At 41.9% G+C, this 17,104-nt stretch overlaps 1 protein-coding gene across 2 annotated transcripts in view; it reads left to right on the top strand.

Moving 5' to 3' along the window:
- The window catches only part of ZNF280D (zinc finger protein 280D), a 153,529-nt gene that overhangs the window by 19,610 nt on the left and 116,815 nt on the right, over positions 1 to 17,104 (top strand). For both annotated transcript variants that reach the window (XM_073618781.1, XM_073618782.1), the window contains exon 2: positions 16,564 to 16,711. In XM_073618781.1, the coding sequence (XP_073474882.1) occupies positions 16,570 to 16,711 (142 nt within the window). In that variant the 5' untranslated portion in view covers positions 16,564 to 16,569. The remainder of the gene's footprint in view (positions 1 to 16,563; positions 16,712 to 17,104) is intronic.

Below are 17,104 nucleotides of genomic sequence, written 5' to 3'. Positions count from 1 at the left end.
CTTCCCGCCTGGCCTGTAGCAGATTGAGGGACGGGAAGTGGTTCTGTTATCCTGACTGGGCGTCATATGGGATAGGATAACATGCTGGGGTGCGTAGTGCGGCAATCGCATGTGCGGCGTGTCAGTCTGACACTCCACATCTCCGATCGTGATAAGAAGCCTCTCTGGGAGGCTTCTTACCACGTGATCAGATGTGACCAATCACAGCTGAGCATTGCGTGAACCAGGAAGTGCGGGTAAACGGCATTCCTCGGTTTGTGCTGGCAAGGAGAGCAGAACGGAGTCGATCGGCGGCTCTCCCTGTCAGAGGGGGGGTCTGTGCTGATAATCAGCACATTGATTATCAGCACAGCCCCCTCAGTTGTCCCAATCACCTGCCAATCAATCCCCAGCAACACACACAATAATAAAGTCTCCCGGTGCCCACCACAGTGCCAATCAGTGCCCAGCAGTAATACCTGTCAGTGATCTATCAGTACCTCATCATCAGTTCTACCTGTCAGTGCCAATCAGTACCGCCTATCAGTGCCCATCACAGCCGCCTGTCAGTGTCGCCCGTCAGTGCCCATCAGTGTCACCTATCAGTGCCGCCTATTGGTGCCCATCAGTGCTGCATATCAGTGCCCATCAATTCTACATATCAGTGCCACTTTATCAGTGCCAACTCATCAGTGCCTGTCAGTGAAGGGGAAACCAAAATTTTATGACAGAAAGTAAGAAAAACTTTATTTTAGTTTGTTTAGCAAAAAATAAAAACCCCAGAGGTGATCAAATACCCCCAAAAGAAAGCTCTATTTGTGGGAAGAAAATGATAAAAATTTTGTTTGGGTACAGTGTTGCATGACCGCGCAATTGTCATTCAAAGTGCAACAGCGCTGAAAGCTGAACATTGTCCTGGGCAGGAATTGCCAAAAGTACCTGGTATTGAAGTGGTTAAATATTAATAAAATAGAAAAATAAATCACCCAGAAAATTATAATTGACATCACGTCCGGCGTTGGCAGATATAAACACTGCCAATTTTTTTCTACCTGAAAAGCAGAGATCAGTGCTTTATCTATTTATTTATTTTGATCTAATGTTTCCCAGGGTAGAGAAGAGATTTGGGGGTCTTTTAGACCCCAGATGTCTCCATAAAGGGGGCAAGTTGTAGCTCAGTTACTGAGCAATTCAATTTTCGCAGCGTTTGGAGCTAGTGACAGAAAGACAGCTTCAGTTGCTACTAATGTAATTCAATGCAGCAGCTGTTGACCATGGCAAATACGAGGATTTGTACAGTAGCTCCATAGATAAGCATTGTGGTCAACTATAGCAGCAACTCTGCATCCAACTGCAAATTAAAAGAGAAATTAAGCTGAAATTTGTAGGTGCTACAAAGTTGCTAGTGTGACATGGGCCTATTGGCCAACAGCTTCAGTATAACCACAGCCCCTCTACTTATTTCCACCAGTTTTTAATACATCAATCACTAGGCATCATAGTTTGTCACATCACGTTTCAGAAAGCAGACCAGAAACAAGCTCTGCAGACTTTTCCTCTCCATGTAGCCAGTTCCCCACTGCTCCATCTGACAATGACATTCTGACATCATCACATACAATGCAGGACTGCTGATCCTGCATTGGATGTGAGGATCTCGAGGAGCTGTGCACAAGCTGGAGTATCGGAGGGAAGAGGTGAGCACTGGCTACCAGAGGAGTGAGGGATAAGCTGAGTAAAAACTGCATTTGTAGACAAAAAGGCTCAGTGTGGGGTAGCCCCACTTCATAGGCCGTTAACATTTTTTGCTGGTGTCAGTTTAAGGGGAGATGCATTAATCAGAACCAGTATACCCAGGTTGGGCTTGTGTATATCATTTAAAAATGCATACTGTATACAGTATTTTTTTAAATTGTAAATGTTATTCTTTGGTAAACTTCAATTTAAAGTATGACTAAAGACAAATCTTTTTTTTTTTTCTTCTTTTTTACGTTTTAGATAGAATGGTGATTAGACCTGTCAGATTTGTATTGCTATCTGTTAGTTAGATTTACCCTCCCTGTTTTTCCTGGCTCCTTTTATCATTGAAAGTGAAAGAAAATCCCACATTTTGCATTCTTACCAGGAAATGGGGGGGGGGGGGGGGTCTTCCAATGGGGGTACTAGATCTGGTGACAACCAAGCATTTACACACTTTGGCGGCATCTCAACTTACTTCCTGTTTTGCCTATGGCACAGGAAGTGAAGGGAAATCTCCCCAATGTGACACAGATAGCAAAAAATACCTGACGGGGTCATACCCTTTCTTACTCTGTTCAAAGTGGGAAAAAAGTTTTGCTTTTAGCTCTACTTTAAAGCTGTTAGCTCACCATTATAGAGGAAATGAAAAAGTAAATTAACACTATACACACTCTCCTCTCCCGGCCCCGGCTGTACTTACCTTCCAGTATGCTGTGCTGTCAAATCCCATGTAGCAGTTCCAGCAGTATTGGGATTTGAAATCTCTGCTCTTCTCCCACTTCTCTGTGTAGTGCTCCTGGGATGAGCCATACTTGTCAGTGCCATCACAGTGAATTGCTCTGGTCCATCCAGAAAGTGCTGCACAGAGAAGAGGAAGAGGAGCAGGGATTTCAAATCCCCAGTCTGCTGGACCTGCTCCATGGGATCTAACTACTAAGCATCCGTGGTGGCTGGTGCTAAAAAAATGGTGGGGTGGGGGGGCGGGCGCAAACAAACAAACCCCTTCAGGTCCTCACTCACCATGGTCATGGCCACACACACACACACACACACACACACACACACACACACACACACACACACACACACACACACACACACACACACACACACACACACGATCCTCAAAAACTTTCCCCACTTTTAATATATTTAATTGAGTTAAAAAAAGTGTGGAAACTTCTTGAAGTCCCCTTGTAAACAAACACACACACACACCAAGACTTATAGCACTGACATATTCCGTGACACCTTACGAAGAACCATATCCTCCAAGCTCACACATAAGAAACCTACAAACTCCATGCAGACAGGAATTAATCCTAGTACCCTGCAACTCAAACACAAGCAACCTACAAACTCCATGCTGGAAGTGAGTACCCCACAGCTCAAACACAATAACCTACAAACTCTGTGCAAATGGGAATCAATCTTAGCACCCCACAGCTCAAACTCATGACCCACCAATGAGCTGAAAGCCCCCCTGAATACATCAAACCCAACACAACTGCTAAAGAAGCACAAGTCCCAGCAGAGCCACCATAACAATCTCCAGCAGCCAAGAACTACATCATTATAAAAGAGAACCTGCCTCTGTCCATCAAACCCAGCCTGCCCCAAAACTCAACAGCACCAACTTTACAGGAGAGCTGTAGTAACCCTGGTTGGCAGGACATGCTTGCACTTGTAGTTCACCAACAGCAGGTGACTGTACTGGTCCTGATCAGAGCCATGCTGGAGGAACAGAGAGAGCTCACATCATCCATCAGCAAAGAGCACTACTGTACTACCCAGGCAGGGTTAACCCTGTCCATGCCACCTGAGCCAGCAGCAGCAGCTAGGCAGGCAGGGAAGGCTGGATCCCCCTCTTGCTGCCTGAAAGTCATACACTGGTGAAATAGGTCAGGCAGTCCCCCTCTACTGACCTGAATAGCAGATGCAGCCTCCTTGTTGGTGATCTGCAGGCAATGCGGGGCACAGTGTGGGGGCACCTCCTTTCTGTCAGCGGCGGCTGGTGGGACGGTCGGTCAGCAGGCATAGCGGGGACACCTCTCAGCGGTGACTGTTGGGTTGACTGGTCAGCGGGGACACAGTGTGGGCCGGGACACCTCCTCTCCAGACAGTGCAGCGTGCTATTCTGAAATAGCTCTGATCGGGCAGTGCGTTCAATGGAGCTGTGACGTCGCTTCCGGTTTATCACTGGCACGGGGAAACCGGAAGTGAAGTCGTAAGTCGGAGGGAAAGCACCGCCCATGTCCTAGGGTGGTGCCAATCTAGAACAAAGCAGCCGTAGTGATACTACGGGCGGAAGTATTCTGTCGCAATGGCGCAATGGATTGCGACACAAGGGAGGTCAAAACCCTGCAAATGAAGCGTCTCGTCTGCAATCTCGTGATTGCATAGACGTCACGCTTCCCATAGTGCACTGTGTCCGGAGCCCGAACATAGGGGTGGGGGGCGCATGCGCTCCCTGTGGACGGGCCGCCACTGCTCAGCATTCCTGGAGGTACAGTGCCTTGCAAAAGTATTCACCCCTCTTGCCATTTTTCGTGTTTTGTTGTCTCACAACCTGGAATTAACATGGATTGTTTGAGGATTTACATCATTTAATTTACAGAACATGCCCACAACTTTGAAGATTTTTTTTATTGTTAAGCAAACAACAAATAGGACAAAATAACAGAAAAAGTCAATGTGCATAACTATTCACCCCCCTAAAGTCAATACTTAGTAGAACCACCTTTTGCGCTATCATAGCTCCAAATCGCTTTGGATAAGTCTCTATGAGCTTGCCACATCTTGCCACTGGGATTTTTGCCCATTCCTCCTTGAAAAACTGCTCCAGGACCTTCAAGTTGGATGGTTTGTGCTTGTGAACAGCAATCTTTAAGTCTGACCACAGATTTTTTTATTGGATTGAGGTCTGGGCTTTGACTAGGCCATTCCAACACATTTACACGTTTCCCCTTAAACCACACAAGTGTTGCTTTAGCAGTGTGTTTGGTGTCATTGTCCTGCTGGAAGGTGCAGGTTTTGCTCAAGAATATCCCTATATTTAGCAACATCCATCTTTCCCTCAACTCTGACCAGTTTCCCAGTCCCGACTGCTGAAAAACATCCCCACAGCATGATGCTGCCACCACCATGTTTCACTGTGGGGATGTGTTCTTTGGGTGATGTGATGTGTTGGGTTTGCACCAGATATAGCGTTTTCTTTGATGGCCAAAAAAGTTAAATTTTAGTCTCATCAGACCAGAGCACCTTCCTCCATACATTTTGGAAGTCTCCCAGATGCCTTTTCGCAAACTCAAAATGTGCCATTTTGTTTTTTGCTGGAAGTAATGGCTTTCTTCTGGCCACTCTGCCATAAAGCCCAGCTCTATGGAGCATACGGCTTATTGTCATCCTATGTACAGATAGTCCAGTCTCTGCTGTGGAACTCTGCAGATCCTCCAGGCTTACCTTAGGTCTCTGTGCTGCCTCCCTGATTAATGCCCTCCTTGCCCTGTCTGTGAGTTTTGGTGTACGGCCATCTCTTGGCAGGTTTGCTGTTGTGCCATGTACTTTCCATTTGGTTATAATAGATTTGATGGTGCTCCTAGGGATCATCAAAGATTTGGATATTTTTTTATAACCTAACCCTGACTCGTACTCCTCAACAACATTGTCCCTTACCTGTTTGGAGAGTTCCTTGGTCTTCATGGCAGTGTTTTGTTAGTGGTGCCTCTGGGGCCTTTCAAAAAGGTGTGTATATGTAATGACAGATCATGTGAAACTTAGATTGCACACAGGTGGACATCATTTCACCAATTATGTGACTTCTGAAGGTAATTGGCTGCACCAGAGCTTTTTATGGGGGTGAATACATACGCACATGCCAATTATCATTTTTTTATTTCTGAAAAATAGTTTTATGTATACATTTTTCTAATTTTACTGTACCAACTTAGACTATTGTGTTCTGATCCATCACATATAATTCGTATTAAAAAAAATATTCAACTAAAGGATGTAATGTAACAAAATAGGTAAAAAGCCAAAGGGGGTGAATACTTTCGCAAGGCACTGTAAGTACAACGGGATTGGGGGTGCAGGGAGAGTGTACGGTGTTAGTTCACCTATTTGTTTTCTTTGCAAAGGTAAATTTAGACTTCAAGTTACCACAAACATCATGCTAAGGCTACATGCCCACGGACATTTTAAAAAACGGGCTGTAAAGCCAGTGCAGACGCCAGGAAAAAAGTGGCATCAAAAGCGCGATTTTATCCGCGTTTTGAATTGAATTCAATGCATGTTACTCCACGCTGGCTTTCAGCTGCATTTCTCTGTCTCTATTCTAAATCAATGGTTCCCTATGGGAGCCCATTGATTTGAATAGAGGTCGCACCAGAAGTCTGATCAGGAGGATCTGACTTGCGATGCGACTTGTGTGCTGAGAATCTTGAGGGGGGAACCCAGCGAAAATTTGTAAAAATTCCACCAAGATAATACCAGACCCTTCGGTCTGGTGTGGATCTTAAGGGGAACCCCCCACACCAAAAAAAATGGCGTGGGGGTCCCCCCAAGATCCAAAGCAGACCCTTGTTAGAGCACGCAGCCCGGCAGGTCAGGAAAGGGGGCCCCCCTCCTGGACCATACCAAGCCACATGCCCTCTACATGGGGGGTTGATGCTTCGGGGTAGGGGGGGCCCTGCACCCCCCCACCCCAAAGCACCTTGTCCCCATGTTGATGAGGACAAGGGCCTCTTCCCGACAACCCTGGCCCTTGGTTGTCGGGGTCTGCGGGCAGGGGGCTTATCGGATTCTGGGAGTCCTCTTTAATAAGGGGGCACCCAGATCCCGGCCTCCCACCCTATGTGAATGAGTATGGGGTACATCGTACCCCTACCCATTCACCTGGGGAAAAAAGTGTCAATAAAAAAAACACACTACATAGGTTTTTAAAGTAATTTATTAGGCAGCTCCAGGGGTCTCTTCCAACTTCTCCGCTCTCCGGCCTCTTCTCCCCGCTCTCCGGCTTCTTCTCCGCGCTCTCCGGCCTCTTCTCCCGCTGTCCAGTGTCTTCTGCTGGGCTCCTCCGCTATCTTCTGCCTGCTCTTTTGCTAGCTCTTGCCTGGTCTTTTCCGCTGTCTTTCTTCCCTCTTTTCTTCTTCCGATGTTGAATCGACGCTCTCTCCCACTGTAATGCCGCATGCGCGGTGCGCAGTGACTTATGTAGGCTGCCTCTTATGACATCACAGCCCCATCATACCCCGGGACATTTACAGCTCAAAAATTCCTTGGTGGGCATGGGGCCATAGGCTAACATGGAGAGGCGTTTTTAAGCTGCAAAAAACACTCAAAAAAGTGGTTGTAAAAACGTCCGTGGGCATGAGGCCTAATATTCATATCTACTGTAGCCCTCTCACACCCATACATAAACAGATATACTGTTACCTACATTCACTACAGCCTGTTTTTATTATTCTAATGTTGGACTGCTGTTCATTTTCAGGGTGAATTTCTAGATTCTGTTTGATGTAAAGATTATTGCTTTGTAGACCTTCAGAATTTCATAACACTTCTTGCTGTTTCTTGCTAAGACATAGCTAAATGTGATTAGGGAGCTTAATTCCTCCAACGTGCCCAGTGAAACATGTCCCTACCTGTTTTAAATGTAGACTGACTTTTTTGTGTGGATTTTTGGTTCTGTTGCTGGTTTGCAAGAGAACTTTTACTTTTCAGTTTAATAAATAATGTAAGCAGAGAACCTAGTATTTACTGTTAAAATACAACTAAAGGCTCCTGCATAAAAGCCTAAAATTCAATTACTAAGGGATGCACAAGTCTCATAAAGTAAACAAGAAAGTTCCTTTACCATCCCTGACAGAGGCAAATTTCCTTTATTTGTGTCTCAGATGTTCTCCCTCGCGGAAACTGCAGATAACAGTGGGTTCAGCAACAGAGGAAATTGGAAAGCAGTGGACAGGACTAGGTGTGCCCAGGTGCTGATTGATAAGCTACAGGCTTGTGGCTTATGCTGGCCATACACTATACGAAAAATCGTCCAAACACATTTTCGAAAAACGAACGTTCGACCGTGACCGCAAGCGATCGTGCCATCATGTAATGACCGATAAATTGTTCAGTGGACATAAATAATTTTTTGTTCGTTTTTTACATATACCTAGTGCAGTCAGTTCGGACGGGAAACACATTAACCTTGCAATTTATTGTACGTTCGGCAGAAATTTTCCAAACTTGCCATTCGTTTTTTTTCCACAAAAACGTCACAAACGATTATCGATTTGTGCCCATTAACTTGCCAGAAAACGAACGAAGTGTCTATATGAACGATTTTTCAGCTTATTTTTCGTATAGTGTATGGCCAGCATTAGCAGTAACAATGCTGATAGATCCACTCCCTGCAACATGTTTTCATCTCACTGTAGTGCAAGCAGGCACAGTCTAAATGAGAGTGGCAATACTCGCCAGATCAACTTTACCTATACATGTTAGTACCCAGTTATTTTATATACATTTAGGTAAAAATCCAGGCCTTTTTTAAATGCCTTTCACACACATCGCCGTGGCTCGGTCCCACCCCCTGTGGCTCCAGGCTGTGATTGTCCTCATTGGCTGAGAGAGCAGCGGGAGCTGTCAATCACAACCAGTGAGCAAATGAAAAGAAAGAGGGGGCAGGTCTGAGCCTCGACTCTGTGTGAGAATCGACATGCAAAGCAGCAGCTCGGGAGCGAGCCTGTTTGGGTGCCCCCACAACAAGCTGTTTGCTCTGGGGCCAGTTGGTAAGAGGGAGTGGCCAGGAGCACCGGCGGGGGAGGTTCAGGGCTGCTCTCTGCAAAACTGCTAGAGATGTGAAGGCCCGGAAAAAAAACGAAACATTTGGGAAAAAAACCTTTTTTTTTCCGTTTTCTTTTTCTGAAGGCTTTTTTGTTTTTTTCCGAAAAATTTAAAAAAGAAAAAAAAAATTGTGGAATATTTTATTTTAACATGATGAATAAAATATTTTAAGACAGGGTGTTCAAATATTTTCCAAATCATTTCTAAAAAAAAATGTATGATATCAGATTATTCTAATTTCTGTGCACTAAGTGAGGACAAGCAAGTCCTAGGTAACAAACTGAACCCTCCAATGCAAGAACAGTATGCATTTCTTCCTTTAGGAGGTGCTGTGCTGCTATTGTAACAAGAGTCGGTCCGGTCAAACCTTACATTTTTAGAAGTTCCTAATTGTGATGATGGACGAAAAAGAGTAGCTGCAGAAGCCGAGATGGATACTGACAATTTCAACTCAGAAAATGATTCTGATTAAATGTCCATTGAAACTTAGTCCCACTCTCTTAACACTTCCTCCATCTTTAGTTCTTTTTATGAGAATGGGGTTTTTATTTTTATTTAATACTATGGAGAGGAAATATGAAAAATTGTTACTTTTGATTTTGAAAATTGTTCTGTGGAGGCTTTTTGTCTGTTCCACATAAACTAGTAAGCAGTTCAGGAGATTGTTGCTTCCTTTGTTACAAATAAATATTATAAAAAAGTAAATTCTGTTTGTGATAATTGTTTGGCTACACTAAATTTTTAATATGCTAGTTGTGATAATTTTATACCAAGTCAAATTGTCCATAGTCATATTTTATGTTCCTAAAGTAACAGAATGACTTTCAATCTTAAAAAGACAAAAAAGTGCTAATGTAGCATTTTTTTCAATTTTTCGGAAAATTCCCGTTCCCCCCCCCCCCCCCCCCCCCCCCAAAAAAAACGGGAAAAAAAATGTTTTTTTTCCGAGCTTCAAAATTTCCGGAAATTTTACATCTCTAACCACTGCACAGTAGAAGTATAACATGTTTGTTATTAAAAAAAACAAAAAAAATGCCTTTAACTGGTTCCCGACCGGCTCGCGTACATATGCGGGGGCAGAATGGCTCCCCTGTATGAATCCCGTACAGGTACGGGGTTCCTTTAACAGCTGCCAGAGGGCACACGCGCCCGCTGCACGACGGGGGACACGATGTGCGTGGTCGCGATTGTGTGCATGAGCGCCAGCACGGGGATTTGTGTGTGTATACACACAAATCCCTGTGCTGTCAGAGGAGTGGAGACATGTCGTTTTTCCTACTATGTAGGAACAGCGAAATGTCTCCTCTCTTACTCAGTCCTATCCCCGTACTTTTACACTCACAAGGGAACACATTTAATCCCTTGATCGTCCCCTAGTGTTAACCCCTTCCCTACCAGTGTCATTTACATAGTAATCAGTGCCTTTTTATAGCAATGATCGCTGGATAGATGTCAGTGGTCCCAATAATGTGTCAAGTGTCCGATATGTCGCAATACAGCTACAAATCACAGATCATCGCCATTACTAGTAAAAATAAAAATGCCCTAACTCTTTCCCATAGTTTGTAGATGCTATAACTTTTGCATAAACCATTCAATATACGCTTATTGTGATTTTTTTTATATTATTTATATTAGCAAAAAGTACAAAATATTTTTTGTTTTTTCAAAATTGTTGCTCTTTTTTGTGTATAGTGCAAAAAGTAAAAAAACGCAGAGGTGATCAAATAGCACCAAAAGAAAGCTCTATTTGTGGGAAAAAAAGGACGCAGGTTTTGTTTGATTACCGCATTGCATGACCACGCAATTACCAGTTAAAACGACACAGTGCCAAATTGTAAAAACTGCCCTGGTCAGGAAAGGGGGTAAAACCTTCCGGGGCTGTGGTTCAAGACATTTTTCTACTTGACTGCCAAAACCTTTGCAAATGCTCTGAATGTTGTGATTGGATTTTGGAAGGCTTCCATATTCCTATGATCTATATTACCCACCGTTTATAAATTCTTAATTTAAAACAGCTATATGACCACTAACCCTTTTTTTTTTTTTTTATTCTAATGGAACCGATGTAGCAGTCAGTAAGCTTCCACCTTTTAATGTCCTCAGTTAAGGTTTGAAAATGAAATATAGCATGTTATTGCTATAGGAAATAAGAACATTTCCTGTTCGCACACAACCACACCAATGCATGTAGAGCTTTACAATGCAAACAACAAGTAATCAAAAAGGCATCAAGCCTATTCAGAGCTTACAGAAGAACAATAGAGGCTCATTAAGCTGAAGGACTCAAGCTGATTTATTCCTTCTTTGTTTTACGGTAAAAGATGATTGGTGGGTATAGGTGTCTGGAGTTGTTTTATTACACACATTTCAAAATGATTCAGCTTTACAAAGTTAACATGTGGCTGCATAAAGTAAATACTATTCATAGGCTTATTCATAGCTTTTGTCTGCCCTTTGTTAGAACAATCAGGTGCATCTTACACACAACTTGCCTTCCAGCACTTTCTCCATAGCTTTGCTGCACTAGTGCAAGTCTTCATCTATCTGTTTGAAATAATGGAACGGACATTCACAGAGCAAGCGAGTGAGTGAAGATAAGGACATTGGCCTCCGAAAGGAAACATTCCCAGGACTTTTTTGATTATCAGAATGGTAGTTGCACCTACTTGCATTGTGTGTTAATAACCTGTTCCATTCATCTGTAGAAATGAATGCAGCCTGTTCATGCAGGAGACCCATTTAGCTACTGAGGAAGTACAGATAGATGAACTTGTGAGAGTATTAAACATCTTAAAGTGGGGTTCCACCCAAAAAACCAAAAATACCTGAAAAATTCTAAAAAATAAAAAACAAAAAAAATTTGGATTTTTATTTTTTTAACTTGCCTCTAAATGCCTGTTGCTAGGTGGTCCCTCGTAGTCTGCCTCTTCCTTTGCCTGGGCTGGTGACATCACTTCCCCCTCGGCACAGGAAGGGCTCCACTCTGCTCCCTCCCTTCTGTCAATCTGGGACCCATTACAGGTCCCAGGTGATTGAGCGGCCAATCACGGCGTGCTGCGCCGCTCACGCATGCGCAGTGGGTGCCAGGCTGTGAAGCCACAGCCCGGCGCCGACAGTTGAAATGCCGGCGCCGACGAGCGGAGGGGGGGGGATGAGCGGGGCTTCGATCCCCCGCATCGCTGGACCCAGGGACAGGTAAGTGTCCAATTAAAAGTCAGCAGCTGCAGTATTTGTAGCTGCTGACTTTTAATTTTTTTTTTAATGGACCCCCTGGGTGGAACTCCTCTTTAAATTTGACATTCTGCTTATATACTGTAGATTACTTTCTATAGCAATTCTTCTACTGACCTGCCAATTGCTGCTAATATTCTGTGACTGATGGTGCACGGTATAAAAAGTAACATGCATATATGAATTTCTACAAAAAGTCTCAGAGATGTGTTGCACAGGTGTTCTAATTTAATCATACTTTACTAATTATTATATTTTTGGAATTTAAATGATTTAGCTAAAATTATTTAGCTAAATGTGGTATAACATTGTTTTGATAAATATTCTCTTTCACATCTGAGCTACATTTATGAATCATATATTTTTAGGAAAAGCCTGTTAAGTGATTATAATTGCAGGGTCTGTTCATCTAAAACTAGTATTTCAATTATGGGTAGATGTCAAGAGGTTGAGTCTTCCACCAACTTTATGCAGTTGGTAAAATTAAGTATTGAACATGTCACCATTTTTCTAGGCAAAAATATTTCTAAAGGTGCTATTGACATGACATTTTCACCACATGTTGGTAACAGCCCATGCAATCCATACATATTAGGAAACCAAAACAACTAAGTTCAGAAATTAAGTTATATGTATTACAATGGAATGGCACAGGGAATAGGTATTGGAACACATGAAGAAAGGGAGGTGCAAAAAGGCATGGAAAGCCAAGACACCAGCTGAAATCTATCAATAATTAATTAGAAAACAATCCTGCCCCTTGTCGGTGCAAATTAAGATCAGCTGGTTCGGTCTCAACTGATAGCCTATAAGAAGGTCTCTCATTACCAAGATGTCACACAACAAACATCTCATGATGGGTAAAAGCAAAGAGCTCTCTCAGACCTTTGCAACCTTATTATTGCAAAACATACTGATGCCATTGGTTACAGAAGGATTTCTGAATGTTCCAGTGAGAACTGTTGGGGCCATAATCCAAATGTGAATAAAACATTATTTTACCATAAACCGGCCACGACCCAAGATTTCTGACAGAGGAGTGAAAAGAATTATCAGAAAATTTGCCCAAGAGCCAAGGACCACTTGTGGAGAGCTTCAGAAAGACCTGGAATTAAAAGGTACAATTGTTTTAAAGAAAACAATAAGTAATGCACTTAACCGCCATGGCCCGTATGCATGTTCACCACGCAAGATTCCATTGCTGAAGAAAAAGCAAGTTGAAGCTTGTTTAACGTTTGCTCCACAACATTTAGACAAGCCTGTGAAATACTGGGAGACTATTGTCTGGTCAGATGAGACCAAAATTTAACTCTTTGGGTGCCATAATACACACCATGTTTGGAGGTCAAATGGTACTTTACCCCAAAACCACCCCCATACCAACAGTGAAGTTTGGAGATGGGAACATCATGGTGTGGAGCTGTTTTTCAGCATACAGTACTGGCAAACTTCATATCATTGAAGGTAGGATGAATTGAGAAATGTACCAAGACATTCTTGATAAAAATCTGCCATCTACCAGTATGATGAAACGAGGGTGAACATTTCAGCAAGACAATGATCCCAAACACAAAGGCAAGAAAACTCTCAATTGGTTTCAAAGAGAAAATAAAGCTGCTAGAATGGCCCAGCCAATCACCTGTCTTAAATCCAATAGAAAATCTATGGAAAGAACTAAAGATAGAAGAGATACCTTGGAACCGTCAAGACTTGAAGACTGTTTGTGTGGAAGAATGGGCAAAAAAATCACCTGAGCAATGCATGCCATTAGTTTCTCCATACAGGAGGCATCTTGAAGCTGTCATTACCAACAAAGGATTTTTGTACCAAGTATAAAATAATATTCAATTAGCGTGTTTAATACTTTTTCCCCATGTCATCCCATTTTATTACACATAACTTAATTTCTGAACTTATTTATTTTTTATTTATTTAGTTTCTTTGTATGTATGGATAGCATGGGTTGTTACCGACGTGGTAAAAATTTCATGTCAATAGCACCTTAGAAATATATTTACCTATAAAAATGGTGAGGCGTTCAATACTTATTTTACCCACTGTATATCTCTTTTTTATTTGTCTTTGTTTATTTTTTTCCTTAATTCAGGACTTTTTTTTTTTTATCGCAATACTGGCATTATACACCCCTTCCTTTCCAGGTAATTTTTTGGTTTTCAGTGCTGTGATATTTTTGGCTGACAACTACTCGGTTATGAAATCGTGTACCCAAATTCATTTATGTACTTTTTTGAGACAGATAGCTTTCTTTTGGTGGTATTTAAAGTGGTCCTTATGGTAAAAAAAAAAAACGTTAAGACTTAATTAGAGGTGCACCGAAATAAAAATTTTGGTGCTGAAACCGAAAATTCAGGATGCACTTGCCCGAAACTGAAGATGACAGTTTTTAAAAAATATATATATTTTTATATAAAATTGTATTATGTTTGACTTTTTAATTAATCTCATGAATTTAAATGAATATGAATTTATTTTTGGCCATTATTGGCAGCTTTAGCATAAGAAAAGCTCAAGAAAAATGCATCCCTGTAAAATCTTTGTATGTCTTCTGTTATTTTTGGTCAGTTAGAAAAACGCACCTCCCCATTGAATGCATTGAAAATGCAGCAAGAACGCATCAATAACACACCCGTGTTATGTTTTTGGATGCAGTTTTTGAGTCACGTGATCACACCAAAAGCACAGTAAAATCGCTCAAAATTGTGTTAGTTTTTGGTGCCGTTATCGACAAAGCGCTGACAACCCTATTTTCGGTGGTTACTTTTCAGCGGCTGAAATTTTGGTGCATCTCTAACAAGTAATGCATTCTCTGCATTAGGGTAAAAAAAAAAAAAAAAAACATAGGCTCTGTACTGCAGGGTCCCCCCCCCCCGGTTATACTTACCTGAACCCAATGTTGATCCAGTGCTGTGCATAAGATCAGTGGCTCTCCCAGTTTTCTGCCTCCTTACTGGGCAGAATAATGACAGCGGGAGCCATTAGCTCTCACTGCTGTTAATTAAATTCTGTAATGAGGGAATGGGGGGGAGGCCCAACCCACACTGTCTGTGTTATGTGCCACAGAGGAGGAGCTAAGAGAGTCACAGGGACCCCAGAAAAGAAGGATCAGGGCTGCTCTGTTCAAAACTACTGCACAGAGCAGGTAAGCGTAACATGTTTTTTTATTTTGATTAAATACCCAAACTTTTGAAAAACATTGGTTTCTCTTTCTTTATGTTACAAAACATTGAATACAAACACTCTCAAAATTACCTTTTTTTTAACTACTTCAGCCCCGGAAGATTTGTCCCCTTAATGACCAGGCCATTTTTTGCGATTCAGCACTGTGTCGTTTTAACTGACAATTGTGCGGGCGTGCGACTTTGTACAAAAACAAAATTGATGTCCTTTTTTCCCCACAAATAGAGCGTTCTTTTAGTGGTAATTGATCACCTCTGCGATTTTTAAAAAATTTTTATATTATAATAATATATAAAAATAATTTATTATTTTTATAAACAAAAAAAGTGAAAATTAAAAAAAAAAAAAAAAAATATTTTTTACTTTTTGCTACAATAAATATCCCCATAAAAATAAAAAATAAACAAATTTCTTCCTTCGTTTAGGCCAATATGTATACTTCTACATATTTTTGGTAAAAAAAAAAAAAATCATCAGTGCAATAAGTGTATATTGTTTGGTTTACACAAAAGTTATAGCGTCTACAAAATAGGGGCTATATTTATGGCATTTTTATTATTATTATTATTTTTTTTTTACTAGTAATGGCGGTGATCTGCAATTTTTATCGGGACTGCGACATTGTGGGGGACAGATCCGACACTTTTGACACGTTTTTGGGACCATTGACATTCATACAGCGATCAGTGCTATAAAAATGCACTGATTATGTATAAATGACAATGGCAGGGAAGGGGTTAACAGGGGACGATCAAGGGGTTAACTGTGTGTCCTAGGCAGTGATTCTAACTGTGGGGGGATGGGACTGCCTGGGTGAGGAGACCGATCATTGTTCATACTTAGTATGAACAACAGATCGGTCTCCTCTCCCCTGACAGAACGGAGATCTGTCTGTTTACAGTATAACTAGACACCTCAAGATGATCTCATTTTTGTATGATGGTATTGAGGTTCTTAAAGTGGATGTAAACCCGCAGTGACAAGGTCTCTGAGATGGGAGATAGAAGTGTGTGTGCGTGCGTGCGTGTGTGTGTAGGGGGGGGGTTTGCTATAAATAGATTGGCAGACTGCTAAACTATTCACAGGCAACCTCTGCTTGTGTGTGTGTGTGTGTGTGTGTGTGTGTGTGTGTGTGGGGGGGGGGGGTGCCTATCCTCCAATCAGCTGATCAGCTGTCTTACAGTGTCATACAGTGTATAGCAAGCATTCCCTTCTACAGGGGAACCAGGAAGAGTAACTTCTAACGGGATGTGCACTTTCTAAACAGTATATAAAGGTGAAGACAGCAGATATACATGTAAAACCTATGTAGGGAGATGTGTCCCATCATGCCTCTGCCTTTGGCACTTGTAGCTGTCAGTGGCTTGCAGTGCATCATGAGACTTGTAGTTCCGCAACAAGTAGAGGGACACAGGTTGAGCACCCATGATCTAAGGAGTTGATTTACAATAAGCCTTGTCTTTACCTGAGCTTTTGTTCCCTTTAAGAACAAACACAGCAAGAGTTTGAAAATTAAACTAGTGATTACTTACCACTGCTTAAAATTTTGATATTTCATTTATTTTTTTTTAGGATGAAATGGCTGAACTTTTGATGGAATGTGAGGAGGAAGAACTTGAACCATGGCAACAACAAGATAAAGATAACAATGATGAAGATGAAGACGATGATGAACTTATCTTTGTTAGTGAAATTAGTGGTTCAAAAACCACCAACACAGGTACGTTTTATTTTACATTATATAAAACAAAGTAACATTACAGTATAACAGTAAGACTTACCATACCTGCAAAGCAAATACAATAAAACATAGTAAAAATAAAACATTGCAATCTGTGCCTAAAAAAATATATGCCGAAGCATGGGGGCAATCCGTGTTATGATGAAAGTTAGGAGCAAATCGCTCCTCCACCCCTGCTGCCCCCATACTTCGGCATATATGCTCTTTTTTTTTTAACTGTGGTGAGAAATCGCCTCCAACAGCGCTGGAGTCACGGCTTTATGTATCGTGGGAGCAAATGCTGTTGCTGTCAAGATAAACAAACCTGTGCTGCAGCTGAATGGCGTACCTGCTAAGCAAATGATGGTTAACAATAAAACAAACATTACAGTA

This window comes from Aquarana catesbeiana, linkage group LG03 (assembly GCF_042186555.1).
Source record: "Aquarana catesbeiana isolate 2022-GZ linkage group LG03, ASM4218655v1, whole genome shotgun sequence".
Classification (NCBI taxonomy): Eukaryota; Metazoa; Chordata; class Amphibia; order Anura; family Ranidae; genus Aquarana; species Aquarana catesbeiana.
The sequence above is the reverse complement of the archived record's forward strand: the minus strand, read 5'-3'. Positions and strand labels throughout refer to the sequence as shown.